The following is a 12,265-nucleotide window of genomic DNA, read 5'->3' on the forward strand; positions in this document are numbered from 1 at the left end:
AGGTGGATCCCTCACAGATGAGAGTAGGTCTCTTATAAAAGGGCTTGAAGGAGAGAGTTTACTCTCTTCTGCTCTTCCACCATGTAAGGACACAGCAACAAGGCACCATCTTGGAAGGACAGAGCAGCCCTCACCAGACACTGAATGCTGGTGCCTTGATCTTGGATTTCTATACCTCAGAACTGTGAGAAATGCATTTCTGTTGTTTGTAAATTACCCACTTTGTGGTATTTTGTTATAGCAGTAGGAACAAACTAAGACAGAGGGTGATGATTTCTTTTGTTTGGCATCCCATACTCCCTCCCTTTGCCTGTTGAAAGAAACCCTTCAAATGTGGCCAGCTGTGCTCTCAGTAAGCTGTTTAGTTGGCCAGGAGAACTATTTGCTTTAGAGGGAAGGACAGTTAATCTTCGTGGTAAATTCTAACCGAGGACATTGAAGACCCAACATGCCTGGTGCTCTGGGCAGGGTTACTGCTGAGGTTTCCAGCCATTCACCCCCAGGCTCTGCACCTCAGTCTCACAGCTGGGGTGCTGCAGGTCACCAGGACCCACCAGCATCTTTTGTCAATTGTCTCCAGCAACTGGGTCACCTGGAATGGAACAAAAGGAGGCCCTGCATTCTTCCTCCTCCCAGGTCCTCACATTCTAAAATTGTCCTGATATTTACTTAGGGAAAACTAAAGGAATTTTAAAATTAAGTATATGAATTTTATGGTATTAATTGTTGCATTTAAATAATTCTATTTTGAAACAAATAGAACATTCAGTTGTTGAAAGACTCTAGCTCTTTTTATGTGTGATTAGTTAATTAAGAGTTTTCTCTCTGATCCTCTGTTCCTTTCTCTCCTTCCCATCCTTTTAATCCTCTGGCTTCTTGTGGTAACCCCCAGGGACAGCCATGGGGACTGTTCAAACCATTAATGGGAGATTTGAGGTCAGGCAGCTTGAAAGCCTCCAGTTAAAAGTTCGGAACACCATCCTTTGAGGGAAGTGGACTAATTGTCATTTTGTGCAGAGGAGAGATTCTCTTTCTCCCTGGAGCCTCACAGGAGTCACGGTTGAGTGGTGTGTCTCTTAAATGTGTTTGAGCCCATGAGCTGCTACTTCCTAGAGGCCTTGTAGCAAACACACTGGGCTCCCCGACTCACGCCTCTTGCCCTCACGCTGATTTCAGGCGTGGCTGGGGTGGGCCGGTTCCTCTGGGCCTCAGTTCATTGCCTGTGGACAGCATCTTCCTCTGTGGCTGGAAGTTGGGGGGCTGATGACCCCAGGGCAACCCTTGGTGGACCAGAGATGAGGATCCACAGATAAATGCTCCCCCTGCCATCCTTAGGAGGGACACCACACTCCTCTTGGGAGATCCCAGGGACAAAGACTTGCTGCAGGGCAGAGCTCCCTCCGTCGTGTCCTGGCAGTGGCTCTCCCTGCCTCCCTACTCACTCTCACCACAAATGCCTTGCTCCTTGCCTCAGCCTCTGCTTTCAAGAGAAACCAAACCAAGACAGAATTGCCAGAGGAGAGAACCAGGCTGATAGAGTCCTGGCCGCCACTTTGTTATGGAGGGTGATTGAGAGACAGACTCACATTCAAATCCCAGCCTTGCCACTTATGATCTGTAGATGCAGGGACAAATTAACTTTTCTGTGGTGGGTTGCAATTAGAAAACATCAAATGCTCATAAGATGCTTAGCAAAGGGAGTCACTTGCTCACCGGGATTCATAAGAATACCCCCTGCATAGGGGACAGAGCTTTTAGCCTTTGAGGACTAAAGGGATGGGAACTCTAACCTTAAGTTCAGGGCACACAAAACAGTCCAGCCCTGCACAGCTCCTTCCAGTTCCTGAACCCGCCTCGACACAGTGTCCCTGCCCTGCAAACAGCAAGTGTGAGGGAACACTTGTGGCCTGTGGCCTTCATTCTGAACCCTAGGTTGTGACCACTCCTTTCCTCCATTTCCATTCTATTCCCAATCTTTCATTCATTCCATCAATCAACCAGTGCTCACCCCACTGTGTAATGGCCCAAGCGGGCCATTTGCTTTAGAAGGAAGGATGGCTTATCTTCTTGGTCAAATCTGACCCAGGATGTTGACTGGTGAAGTCAGAGGTGAACAAACACAGCCTTGGGAGTGCACCCATTTTGTCCTGACCTTACCCCGCAGAACTGAGCCTCATGAGACCTCACATCCTAGTCTTCAGCCCAGCTACACCGCCTTGGGCCACCCTGGGACCACCCCTCTTGCTCCCCTGCAGCATCAGGACCCTCATCCTGGCACTGCCTCCAAGCTCCCTCCTGCCAGGTGAGCCCAGCCCCATAAGGGGAACCTGGGCAGGGACAGTCGGGGATATCCAGTGCAGGAGTGAGGACCCTCCACCACAGTGGTCTGGAAAAAACAAGAACAACCCAGGTGAGGGTCTGGAACTGGCACCACCTTATGCTCCCGTAGGGGCCACAACGTCCAAACGAGCTTGGATAACCTGGGGGTCAGTGGCAGTCACAAGATGGGGAAACCCTAGGCTGGAATGCCATCACACCAGTTTACCATAATCCTAATCGAAGGCCATCCCTGCATTGAATCCCCATTGCCCTGAGACTTTTTTCCAGATCTTTCTTAAGGGATCAGAGATGAGGGTGTTAACCTGAAATGTACAAACAGGCCACACAGTGCTGTCAAAGCTGAGTTTGATGTTCGGAGTTTGACCCATCCAGAGGCTCTGCACCTCCCACACCTGAGCAGCTGCAAACTCACCAGTCCCACTCTTGGCCTTTTGTCACTAACAGCACCCATTTCCTCCTCCTTCCCAGCACACAGTGGCTGAGCCAGCAGAGCCCTCTGACCTGCCAGGCTTGGCTATTTTCTGTTTTGTTTTTCACTTATTAGCCTAGTTGAAAGAGTCTCAGTGTCGCCCAAGGGCTGCTGGGAACCACGTAAATACCAGGGAAGTACACATGTGCTGTTTCCACAACCCACAGCCCCTGGGCTAGAAACCTGGCTGGGAAAGACGATGGGGGAAAGAAACAGGGAGGCTGAAATGGTCCCAGTCCTCATCCTCACCCAACCCAGTCAGGCCGTGAGACCCGGTGCTCTGTCCACGTGTGTGGCCGCACGGCAACACAGAGGAGTCGGGTCAGAGCACAAGGGCCCTTCTCTGCCCCACTCCCCTCCCAGCCAGGGGTGCCTCCTCACCCCACAGGGCTCTGGGCAGCTTGGGCTCAGGACAGGTTTTTCAACAGAGGAAAAGGGCAAGAGTCATAGATTAAGTGCAACCCCCCCCCCATGCCCACAAGCCTCCTATCATACCCTTTATCTTTTTTCTTCTGTACCTACTGACACACTATATGTTTTTAAATATGTTTGTTATCTAGTATAGTCTCTCCCCACTAGAATGTAAGCTCTGCAGGGCAAATATCTTTGTTTTGCTCACTGCAATATCCCAAATTCCTGGAATAATGCCTGGTATGGAGTGGTACTCAATAAATATATGGAGTAAATGAATACATTCTGCCTCATTTATCCATGAGTGTTTTACCTGCTGTTTTTCCACCACACGGAAGGAACTTGACAGAGGTTAGGGTCTAATTTATATTTGTATTCTCCAGGGTGGCTAGCACAATGCCTGGCTCATAGTAGGGGCAATAAATGGTCTAGTAATTAAATTATTCTCACGAGGACCCATCCCCGGAGGTCTGCAGGGGAGGCGCTGGTGAGGGGCTTCAGTGAGACACAGGCCAGTGGTCATGTCGGAAGTGTGGTCTAGTTCCTCCCTCTGCACTGGTCAGGACAACACTGGCATATGACAAGAGAGGTATCCACGGGCCACGGATGACTCGAAGGCCACTGTTTCTCCTCAGCTGGGCCTTGGACATGGACGCACAGAAGGATGGTGGCCCCGAATGTGACTCAGGACAACTAACAGGGCCTTTTCTATAGGAGCTGCACCTTGGCCTATCCCAGGAGAGGAACTTGAGCACTGACTACTCACTTCTCCCTGGAATTATACACAAGATTTGGTGTAACTATTTTTTCTTCAGGTTCTCAAAGACCTGTGTGGCTCAGAAAAAAAAAAAAAAAAAAAAAAAAACATTAAGAAGTATGAGCCTGGAGAACCCCTGGAAGAAGCCAGAGCTTTCCACCACCGCCCACGGAGCCCGGCTCAGCTTCCAGCGGGCCGGGCTCAGAGAACGGAGCACACCCAAAACCTGCCGTAAAGCACCGCACTTGCGCCTCACCACGACGGTTTGCAACCGCTCTGAGCAGCAGAGGAGGCAGCTGGTGGGAGAGTCCTCCCCGCAGCCGTGCTGCCCATGGGCCCCACCCTTGCCAGGCACTTGCAGACTTGCAGATAAATTTGAGTTTATTTTAGGAAAGAAATGTTTAAAGCACAAATTACAGAGAGAAGGAGCTGGAATCTTTCAGGTGCCTGAGCCTCTTCTCCTTTCCCTCAAGGTTCCTTCAAAGCACCAGCCCCATAAAATCTTTAAGCTCCGCGGCCCACACTGAGAGTCCCACACGCTGCTTGGATCAGCTGAATCTATAATAGTCATGCCGAGGAGTCCTGAAGATGCAATCACTGAAGGGTTTTTCTTCTTCCTCAAGCCTAGCACAAGCAAGCCCCTAGATTGCTAGTCGGGTAGAGCTGCAGACTCTTGTCTCCAGACGCAAATGATCTAGCTTCTGGGCGCAGAGCCACAACTGCACGGCCATCCCCACCCACTCATAGACGAGGGGAGAAGCCGGCCACCACGATGTTCTCCCCGGAGATGTAGCTGGCCTCTGGAGAGCACAGGAAGGACACGAGTCCTGCACAGTCCTCGGGCTGCCCAATCCTGGGTGGGAGAGGGCACAGCGTCAGTCTTCTTGTACTCTGATTCTGCTGCTCTGGGGCTCACAGGCCACAAGTGGGAGTGGGTTCCATGGCAGTGGGGAGGATGGACACAGGGGGCTACTTGCACCCTCCAGGGCCATGTGGACCCCAGACCTCAGCAGAAAGAATGGCCAGTAGACAAAGAGGGGTCTGCTTTTGAGATAGACACAGCCACCCCTCCCCAGCCGTACTCAGACCACCAAAGCTCCAAACCCCACTTGCCTCTGCAGTCGCAAGTTTTCCTTGAAGCTTTTCCATAAAGCCTTGTTCTTGTGTATCTGGGCAAAGGAAAGAGATGAAAAGGTCAGTGCTGCTAAAATAAGGATATAGGGGCAGAGCCCCAAGGTGGCCACCTGGCAGAACACCCAGGGCAGGTTTGCCCTTCTCAGGAGAAGCAGCATCTTCTCGGGGTGGATGGACTGGACGATGGCTGAGTTCAGAAGACAGTGAGGACCTCAGCCATAAGCATGCTGACCTGAGGCCCCAGTCACCTCTTCATCCCTTAGTCTCTAGGGAGGGGGGACACACCCCAGTCCTCACCACTTTGCTAAAGTCAGTCTCAATAACTCCTGGAACCAGGCAGTTCACCCGGATGTCCCTGGGGGCCAGCTCCAACGCCAGCGTCCTGGTGAGGCCCAGCAGGGCTGTTTTGCTTACATTGTAGGCGCCCAGTTCCTGGGAAGGATGGAGAGAGTGACTGGATGTGGGGGCAGGTGGAAGCATCAGCTAGGTTTCTCACCTGCAGGGGGCCCCTCCTGTCCAAGCCCAGAGCCCAGATGCACTCTCCCCAGCCATGTCTGAGAACAGGAGCTGGATACAAGGGACCCAGCAGCCACATGGGGACAAACCTCAGCCCAGGGCATGAGAAGTAAGGTGGGGGTCTGTCGTGGGCATTGTCCTTGTGGGGTTCTGGGGAACAGAGCACAGTTGCCCCTGACCCTATACCACCCAGGAGCACAAGGCCCAAGCACTTACCACATGTGGCATATAAGCTGCAATGGAAGAGATCAGGATGACAGCACCCCTCCTGAGAGGAGACAGACGCAGAGGAGAGATGAAGCTAACATCTTACTACCGATGGAGGTGCTGCAACGCAGTCACTAAATACTGCAAACCTCACAGCAGCAACACAGGTCCTATTATCCCCATTTCACAGCTGAGGAAACTGAGGCTCAGAGAGGTTTGGTAGCAGCCACTGAGTGGCAGAGCTGTGGTTCCAGCCCTATTTCTCATAAATAGGATGTCCATACTCATAACCCTTCCACTGCCCTTCCTCTCTAGCCAGGTGCATGAAGAAGAGGGCAGGTTGGGCTTGGTGAAGAGGCACCAGGGGTTGGTGGTGGATGCCCCTCAGTGGGAAGCCTCTAAGGAGCAGATGGGCAGAGGAGACAGAAGTGATGGTCAGGAACCTTCCTTCTGCCCGAGACAGCCCCCAGCCTGTCCCTAAAAGGGTATGTCTGTAGGGATCACAGTCAGATTTGCAGGATGTGGAACAGAGGCAGGATCCCTGGAGACCAAGGTGCAGGGAATGAGGAGGAGTCTGGGATGGGCTTCTTCCTATGGGGAGAAATGGGGTGAACTGCATTACGCTTTTAAGATGGTGAGACCAGAGAGTAGGGAAGTGAGAATGACCAGGCCACAAGCTTAAGGAGCTAAATCACAGCCTTGGCCCAAACCTGGTGATGTCAAGGCCAAGGAGAGCATGCATGGGCCCCTGGCACATCACCCTCCTCCAGCAGCCACCGGTATTAGAAACAGCAGCCACACAAAGTGTGAGGCAGCACAGAGGGAGATGGGGGGATGTGAAGGACCCAGAGAGACTCCTTCTGTCCCCACCCCTCTGGCTGTGCCCAGCTCTACTCCTGTGCCCTGGGCCCCCCAAATCCCACCAGTCCCCACCCCCATGCTGTGGCACCTATTCTCCATGTGGGGCAGCAGCTGGCTCAGGAGCAGGGCTGGGGCCTTCAGGTTCACATCCAGGATCTGAAATCAGAGCAGAAGCACCAAGAGGGTAGAGAGACATGGTCAACCCAGAGCCTCTTCTCCTAAGATGCTTGGAGTCCTATAATTCATGCAGCAGACCCAAATGTGTGCACCTGTGAGACACTAATCCCCGCTTCTGACTGGGGCAAAAGGTGTTTCCAACTTGCTAACGGCTTCATAGGCAGGCAGGCTAAGTCACAGACCTGTGGGCAGAGCCCTGAAAATGTAGATTGTTCAGGATGGGAGGATGGAAGAAAATACCCAAACCTTTTAAAGAAACTGGACTGTACTTTGCTTGTGCAGAAAGAAGCTGTAAGCAGAGGCCTCTGGAAAAAGACTAAAGGCAGAGCAGATGGAGGAGGAGCAGGTGCTGTAAGCAAGGGAGATTTCTAGAAGAGTAACCTTTGTCTCTCTCTGCTTTCACTTGTTTATGCTCTTGCCTCCTCCCAGTAGAATTTAAGGCATACTCACAATGCGTCAGGATAAAACAAATTGAATACATATTATGTGTGAAGAAATGAGAATAGGAAAGGTAGGTGTTGAAAAATAAGAAAAAGCATGAGTGAGGTTGGTGCCTACAGTTCACAGCATGTGGTAAAGACTGGGCACAATTCTATTATTTGTTCACAAAAACACGGGCTGTGAGGGCCTACACACACACACCAGTTTATTGCAGGCTTGGCTCTGAGCTCCCCTGCGGCCAGTACAAAGAGGGAGACACAACAGAGAATTGCCATTCTGGGAGTGAGGTGCCTCTGCTGCGTGAGACTAAAGTCTGGATCTGGGCTCAGCCACACGGATCCTGACATTCTGTCTGGTTGGTGTGGGGATGGGGGAGAAGTAAGAAAGGAACTGGCACGGAAAGATGCAGAGACTGAGCCCAGGAGCTAGGGCAGAGTGCCAGGCAGGACTCACGGGGCACCAGGGACCCCTCCTGTGGGACACTGTCTTGGTGGAAATCCACCGTGTCCTGCATCTCTAGGGAATGAAGCTGTACATCTGTTACCGAACAGGACTGCCAACTGTTTTTCCCACTCCTTCATCCCACGCCCACTCAGTACCTTGGATGAGGGCAAGGGAAAGTCTTCAACTAAGTGCTACAGCCCATTTGATGGCAGGTTGCCAGCGTCGGGGATGACCCTCATGACAGCAAAGAGTGGCTCAGATGTCTGAAGGGGGGGCCCCCATGAGGTCCCCAATAAGAATGAATTGAGGGTTATGCTAGCCCTAAGGGCTTCCTGGTCAAAATAGAGCCCCACCGGCCCACAGGATGTCTGTCCAAAGCTCCATGTGCATCAGGCTGAGTGAGGGGCTGAGACAAGGCCCCTCCTAGACTCAGGGACCAAACCTGAGCCGAGGGAAAGGTGAGACTCCCTCCCTTGCTGAAGAAAACTGCTCCATTAGAAAAGGAGGGAGAGTAACTCTACATGCCAATAAGTCCTGAGTAGAGGACAATCTGTGAGCCTGAAAGAGGGTACATGCTGGAGAGTCCTGGGTAAGGAGGAAGGTGGAGGAGATGGTTGTGGTGGTAGCTTAGAGGTTTCCCAACCAGCTGGAGAGAATGGACGTCCGCCTGGGGAAGGCCTCAAAACTTGCCTAAGAATAAGAGGAGTGGTAAGGAATTCCCCTCACAGGACACGTACTGAAAATTGCGTTCAGCTAAGAGCAGACCATCTAGTAAATTCTAAACTCATTTTGCGGCAATTTCACCTCCAAGGTGGTGGCAGATGTGATTGGGGCACAAGCCATCAATGATTTCTGTCCAGCAGTGCAGAATTGCTCACTGAATGCGGAGTCCTTGGAGAACAGGGGGTCATTGGAGAAAGTGAGGTCAAGTTGTCAGCATGTGCCCCCAGCTCCGGGAGGGAAGATTTCAAACGGTTCTGAGAAAAAGAGTCATGATCCCATGAACCAAGACACTAAAAGGGAAAATGACTCAGGAGGGTTAGGAGACTGTCGGCAATAAAATCCCAGCTATAAAATCACAAATGATGCTTTGGAGGCATTAAGAGGGTAGCTAAAGAGCCTGGGGAGGCCGCTGAGCAGTGGATGCAGGGAGCTCAGATTTCAGGTCATTTCCAAGGATGGAGCGAAGGGCACCCAGCCAAGGGCAGACAGGAAGGAGGGCGGCCTGGAGACGATGCTGGCAAATGAGAGCCCAGAAGCTGGGGAGGGCAGGATGCACTAAGGCCGGCGGGCAGGAAACGCTTTGGTCAGTGCTTAGGGCAAAGGGGAGAATGCTAATGACGGCAGAAAGAAAAAGACTGTCGGAGCGAATAGGGAACAAAACATGGGAGGGAATGGAACAGAAGTCATAGGAGAACAACGAAGCCCAAGATGGACTTCAAGGCATTTTACAAGACCTCTCCTGGACTCTTGTGGACAAGATGGCAGAATCACCAAGTGGACTGCAGAGGGCTGGCATGCCTGCGCCCATGGAATGCCGATGGCTGGATCTGGCCCTGACAGCAGGTTCACCTGAGGGACGGTGAGGAGCCCTAATCTAGTGAAGGTAGAGTCTCAGCTGCCGGTACAGGTCCTCAAAGAGGAGCACAACTACCAATATGTGCCCCCACAAAAGGATGTAGAAAATATAAATTCTTGACTCTTGTAGAGAGACTCTTACTGTATGTTCACAGCTGTGTCCCCAGAGGCTGGAGCAGTGCCTGGCACAGAGCAATAAATATTTGCTGAATGAATAAATGCAAAAGAGAGGGGAAGAGAAAAGAAAGCAGAAAGAATGTAGGAGCCAGATCTAAAAACCAACAAGCTGGAAAGTAGGATCAGGGCACATTCTAGGGAACAAGCGGTCAGGTCTTCTGTCCCGGGCTTGCCTCCACAGTCATGTCTGGAGGGGAGACGAGAGTCTTAATGGGGACGGGGGTGCTGGAGCCAAGCACAGGGCTGCCATTGGCCCTCAGCTGCCTCCCTGGGGTGGCCTCTCACCTTGTCCCAGACCTGCTCACTGGCCCCCAGGGTGCTCCCCACCGGAGGGTTGACACCTGCATTGCACACCAGGAAGTCGACACTCCCACAGTGCTCCACGGCCTGCAGAGAGAGGGGCTTGGGTGAGTGAGGAGATGGACTGAGGAGGCCTCACCCTCCCAGAGCAGCCCAGGTGCATGGGGCATTTAGGCAAAGTTTGCAGGTCAGTTGCCACCTCAACCAGGAATGGTTACAAGGCTCCTGTGGAAACCAAATTCTCACGAAGGAAAGTGTCCTGGCTGGCCCAAGGTCAGTCTACTGTGCCAAGGCCCTGGGGAGGAAGGTCTTCTCCGAGAATCCCTCTGGGGGCTTCCCCATCCCCTTAGACTCCTCCTCAACCGTGGTTCTCCCGGGTGTAGGGTGGGATGGGGGGTCCTCTCATGAACAGGCCACTCCTGAGGGCCCTTATGAACAGTGAGGTTTCCTCAGTCAGCCTGGCAGCAGGCATGGTTTCAGGGTGTGTCCTAGACGCCAAGTCCCCATCCCCGTCCCTGCCCCTCCCAGGGCTGAGCAGTGAAGGAAAGGTTCTGCAAGCTTTCCTCTCTGTGTCCTTTCACCCCCACCCCTCACCTTGGCCACCAGCCGCTCCCGGTCCTCCGCCTTCCCCACGTGGCACACGGTGCCCGTCACACTCAGCCCCTCCCCCTGCAGCGCGGCCACAGCCCGGTCCACGTTCTGCTGCTTCCGGCTGCTGACCACCACGTGGGCCCCGTCCTGGGCCAGGCGCCGGGCGATGGCCAAGCCGATCCTGCAGGCAGCGATACAGAGCACAGGTCAGCCTCAGCCCTGCTACCATTCTTCCTCTACCCAGCCCTGGAAATTACCAAAGTAGGATGGGTCCTGCTCTTCGGCACTGCGTCCTATGGAAGCCAGGTCCCTGTGAGGGGTCAGGGCCCATGGGGCAATCAGGGCACTCACCCATCAGTGGACCCAGTGACCACGGCTACCCGGTTGGCCAGGACGCCCTTCTGGGCTATCCCACTGCTGGCCATCCTCACCGAGAGCCCAGTGCAGGGATGAAACAGGCCCCAGTGGACCCAGGCCGCTGCTCGGAGCATGGTGGTGCCTAGGCAGCTTCCTGCTGAATCAGCCCTGGGGGGAAGGATCAGTTTCACTAGTCACTGAGCCGTCAGTGAGCATGAAGGTAATCTACCCGCCTCCCTCCCCAGACAGACAAGGCCCGCAGTATAGAGGGGCAGAGCAGTATAGAGGGGCAGAGCGTCAGGCTGTCAGGGTGAATTTTAAACATCTGAGCCTCAGGTCAGGAAACCAATCCATGAAAACATCCTAATTATAAAACTGGGGAAATTACTCACAAATTAAAAATGTGAGAGAGATACTCAACATTTAGTAGACAAGGATAATTTTTTCATTCATTCCATAAACAAGCATTGAGCACCTGCAATGTGTCAGGCGCTGGGCAGGAGACGCTGGGACACCTTAGTGAACCACAGACCAGCCCTGGACCCCCACCATGGAGCTTCCCAGTCAAGTGAGGATGCAGGCACCCACAAATAATTACACCAGTTATTAATTTTAATTAGCTGCTTCTAGTTGAAAAGTAAAATCAACAGAAACTTTCATTCACTGCAGAATGGAGGGTAAGTAAACCACTTATGCCATCCAAAGCAGTTTGGCATTGTGTGGAGAAGTGAAAATACAGACCTTTGACCTGCAGAGAGACCTTACAGCCTGCAGAAGGAAGGTCATGTGTGCACCAAGAGACAGTACACACATGTTCACAGCAACATTCTTTGTCATAGTATGTTCCAAAACAGAAACAAGTCCACATGCCCAATAATGGTGTAATGGATAAAGTATGTTGCATTTATATAATGGAGTACTATAGAATAATGAGCATTAGTGAACTGAACAACGTAAATGAATCTAAAAAAGTTATAGTCAAATGAAAGAAGCCAGACACGGAAGAATACATATTATGTGATTCCACATGTTTCAAAAACAGGCAAAACAACTCTATCTTGTTTAAGAATGCAAAGGGGTAATAAAGCTACAGAGAAATGCAGGGCAATGATTACCACAAAAGTCAGGAGTGTGAGTATTTCTTGGAGGGAAAGGGGGCTATGATTAGAGGGGGGCAAACCAAAGAGCTTCTGGGGTGCTGGCAGTGTTGTTTTATGAGCAAGTGATGGTTACGTGGCATTCATGGAGATTTTTATATACACACATATGTAATGTATACACATACTTTTAATGTATGTGTTATATTTCACAATGAAAAGTTTAAAAGTAAAGATTACCTGCTCATGGTAAATTTTAAAATTCAAGCAGGTCAAAACTAGTGCAAAAATTAAAACTCCCAATTACCTTCTCAGAAGCAACTTTGCCAGTGTTTCAAATACTTTCTCAGAGACACTCTATGCAAAGGACTTTGTTTTAAACAACAAACTTTCTGATTATAAACATTC

The 12,265-nt window shown here is 51.6% G+C and overlaps 1 protein-coding gene across 6 annotated transcripts; it reads right to left on the minus strand.

The window, feature by feature from the left end:
* Positions 1 to 4,718: 4,718 nt before the first annotated feature.
* Positions 4,719 to 10,932, minus strand: LOC123620179 (dehydrogenase/reductase SDR family member 2, mitochondrial-like). Of its 6 annotated transcripts, none has more exons than XM_045525214.1 (8): positions 10,755 to 10,894; positions 10,407 to 10,584; positions 9,798 to 9,899; positions 6,784 to 6,851; positions 5,844 to 5,892; positions 5,412 to 5,543; positions 5,091 to 5,131; positions 4,719 to 4,830 (listed from the first exon to the last, which is right to left on the minus strand). In XM_045525214.1, the coding sequence occupies exons 1-8, from the start codon at positions 10,892 to 10,894 to the stop codon at positions 4,719 to 4,721; spliced, it is 822 nt and encodes a 273-aa protein (XP_045381170.1). The 6 variants fall into 6 exon arrangements, with proteins under 6 accessions (XP_045381170.1, XP_045381160.1, XP_045381144.1 ...); XM_045525204.1 differs by having other exon boundaries at positions 5,091 to 5,146; positions 5,409 to 5,543; XM_045525188.1 differs by having other exon boundaries at positions 5,091 to 5,146; positions 5,409 to 5,543; positions 5,844 to 5,895.
* Between the last annotated feature and the right edge of the window lie 1,333 nt (positions 10,933 to 12,265).

This window comes from Lemur catta, chromosome 1 (assembly GCF_020740605.2).
Source record: "Lemur catta isolate mLemCat1 chromosome 1, mLemCat1.pri, whole genome shotgun sequence".
NCBI lineage: Eukaryota > Metazoa > Chordata > Mammalia > Primates > Lemuridae > Lemur > Lemur catta.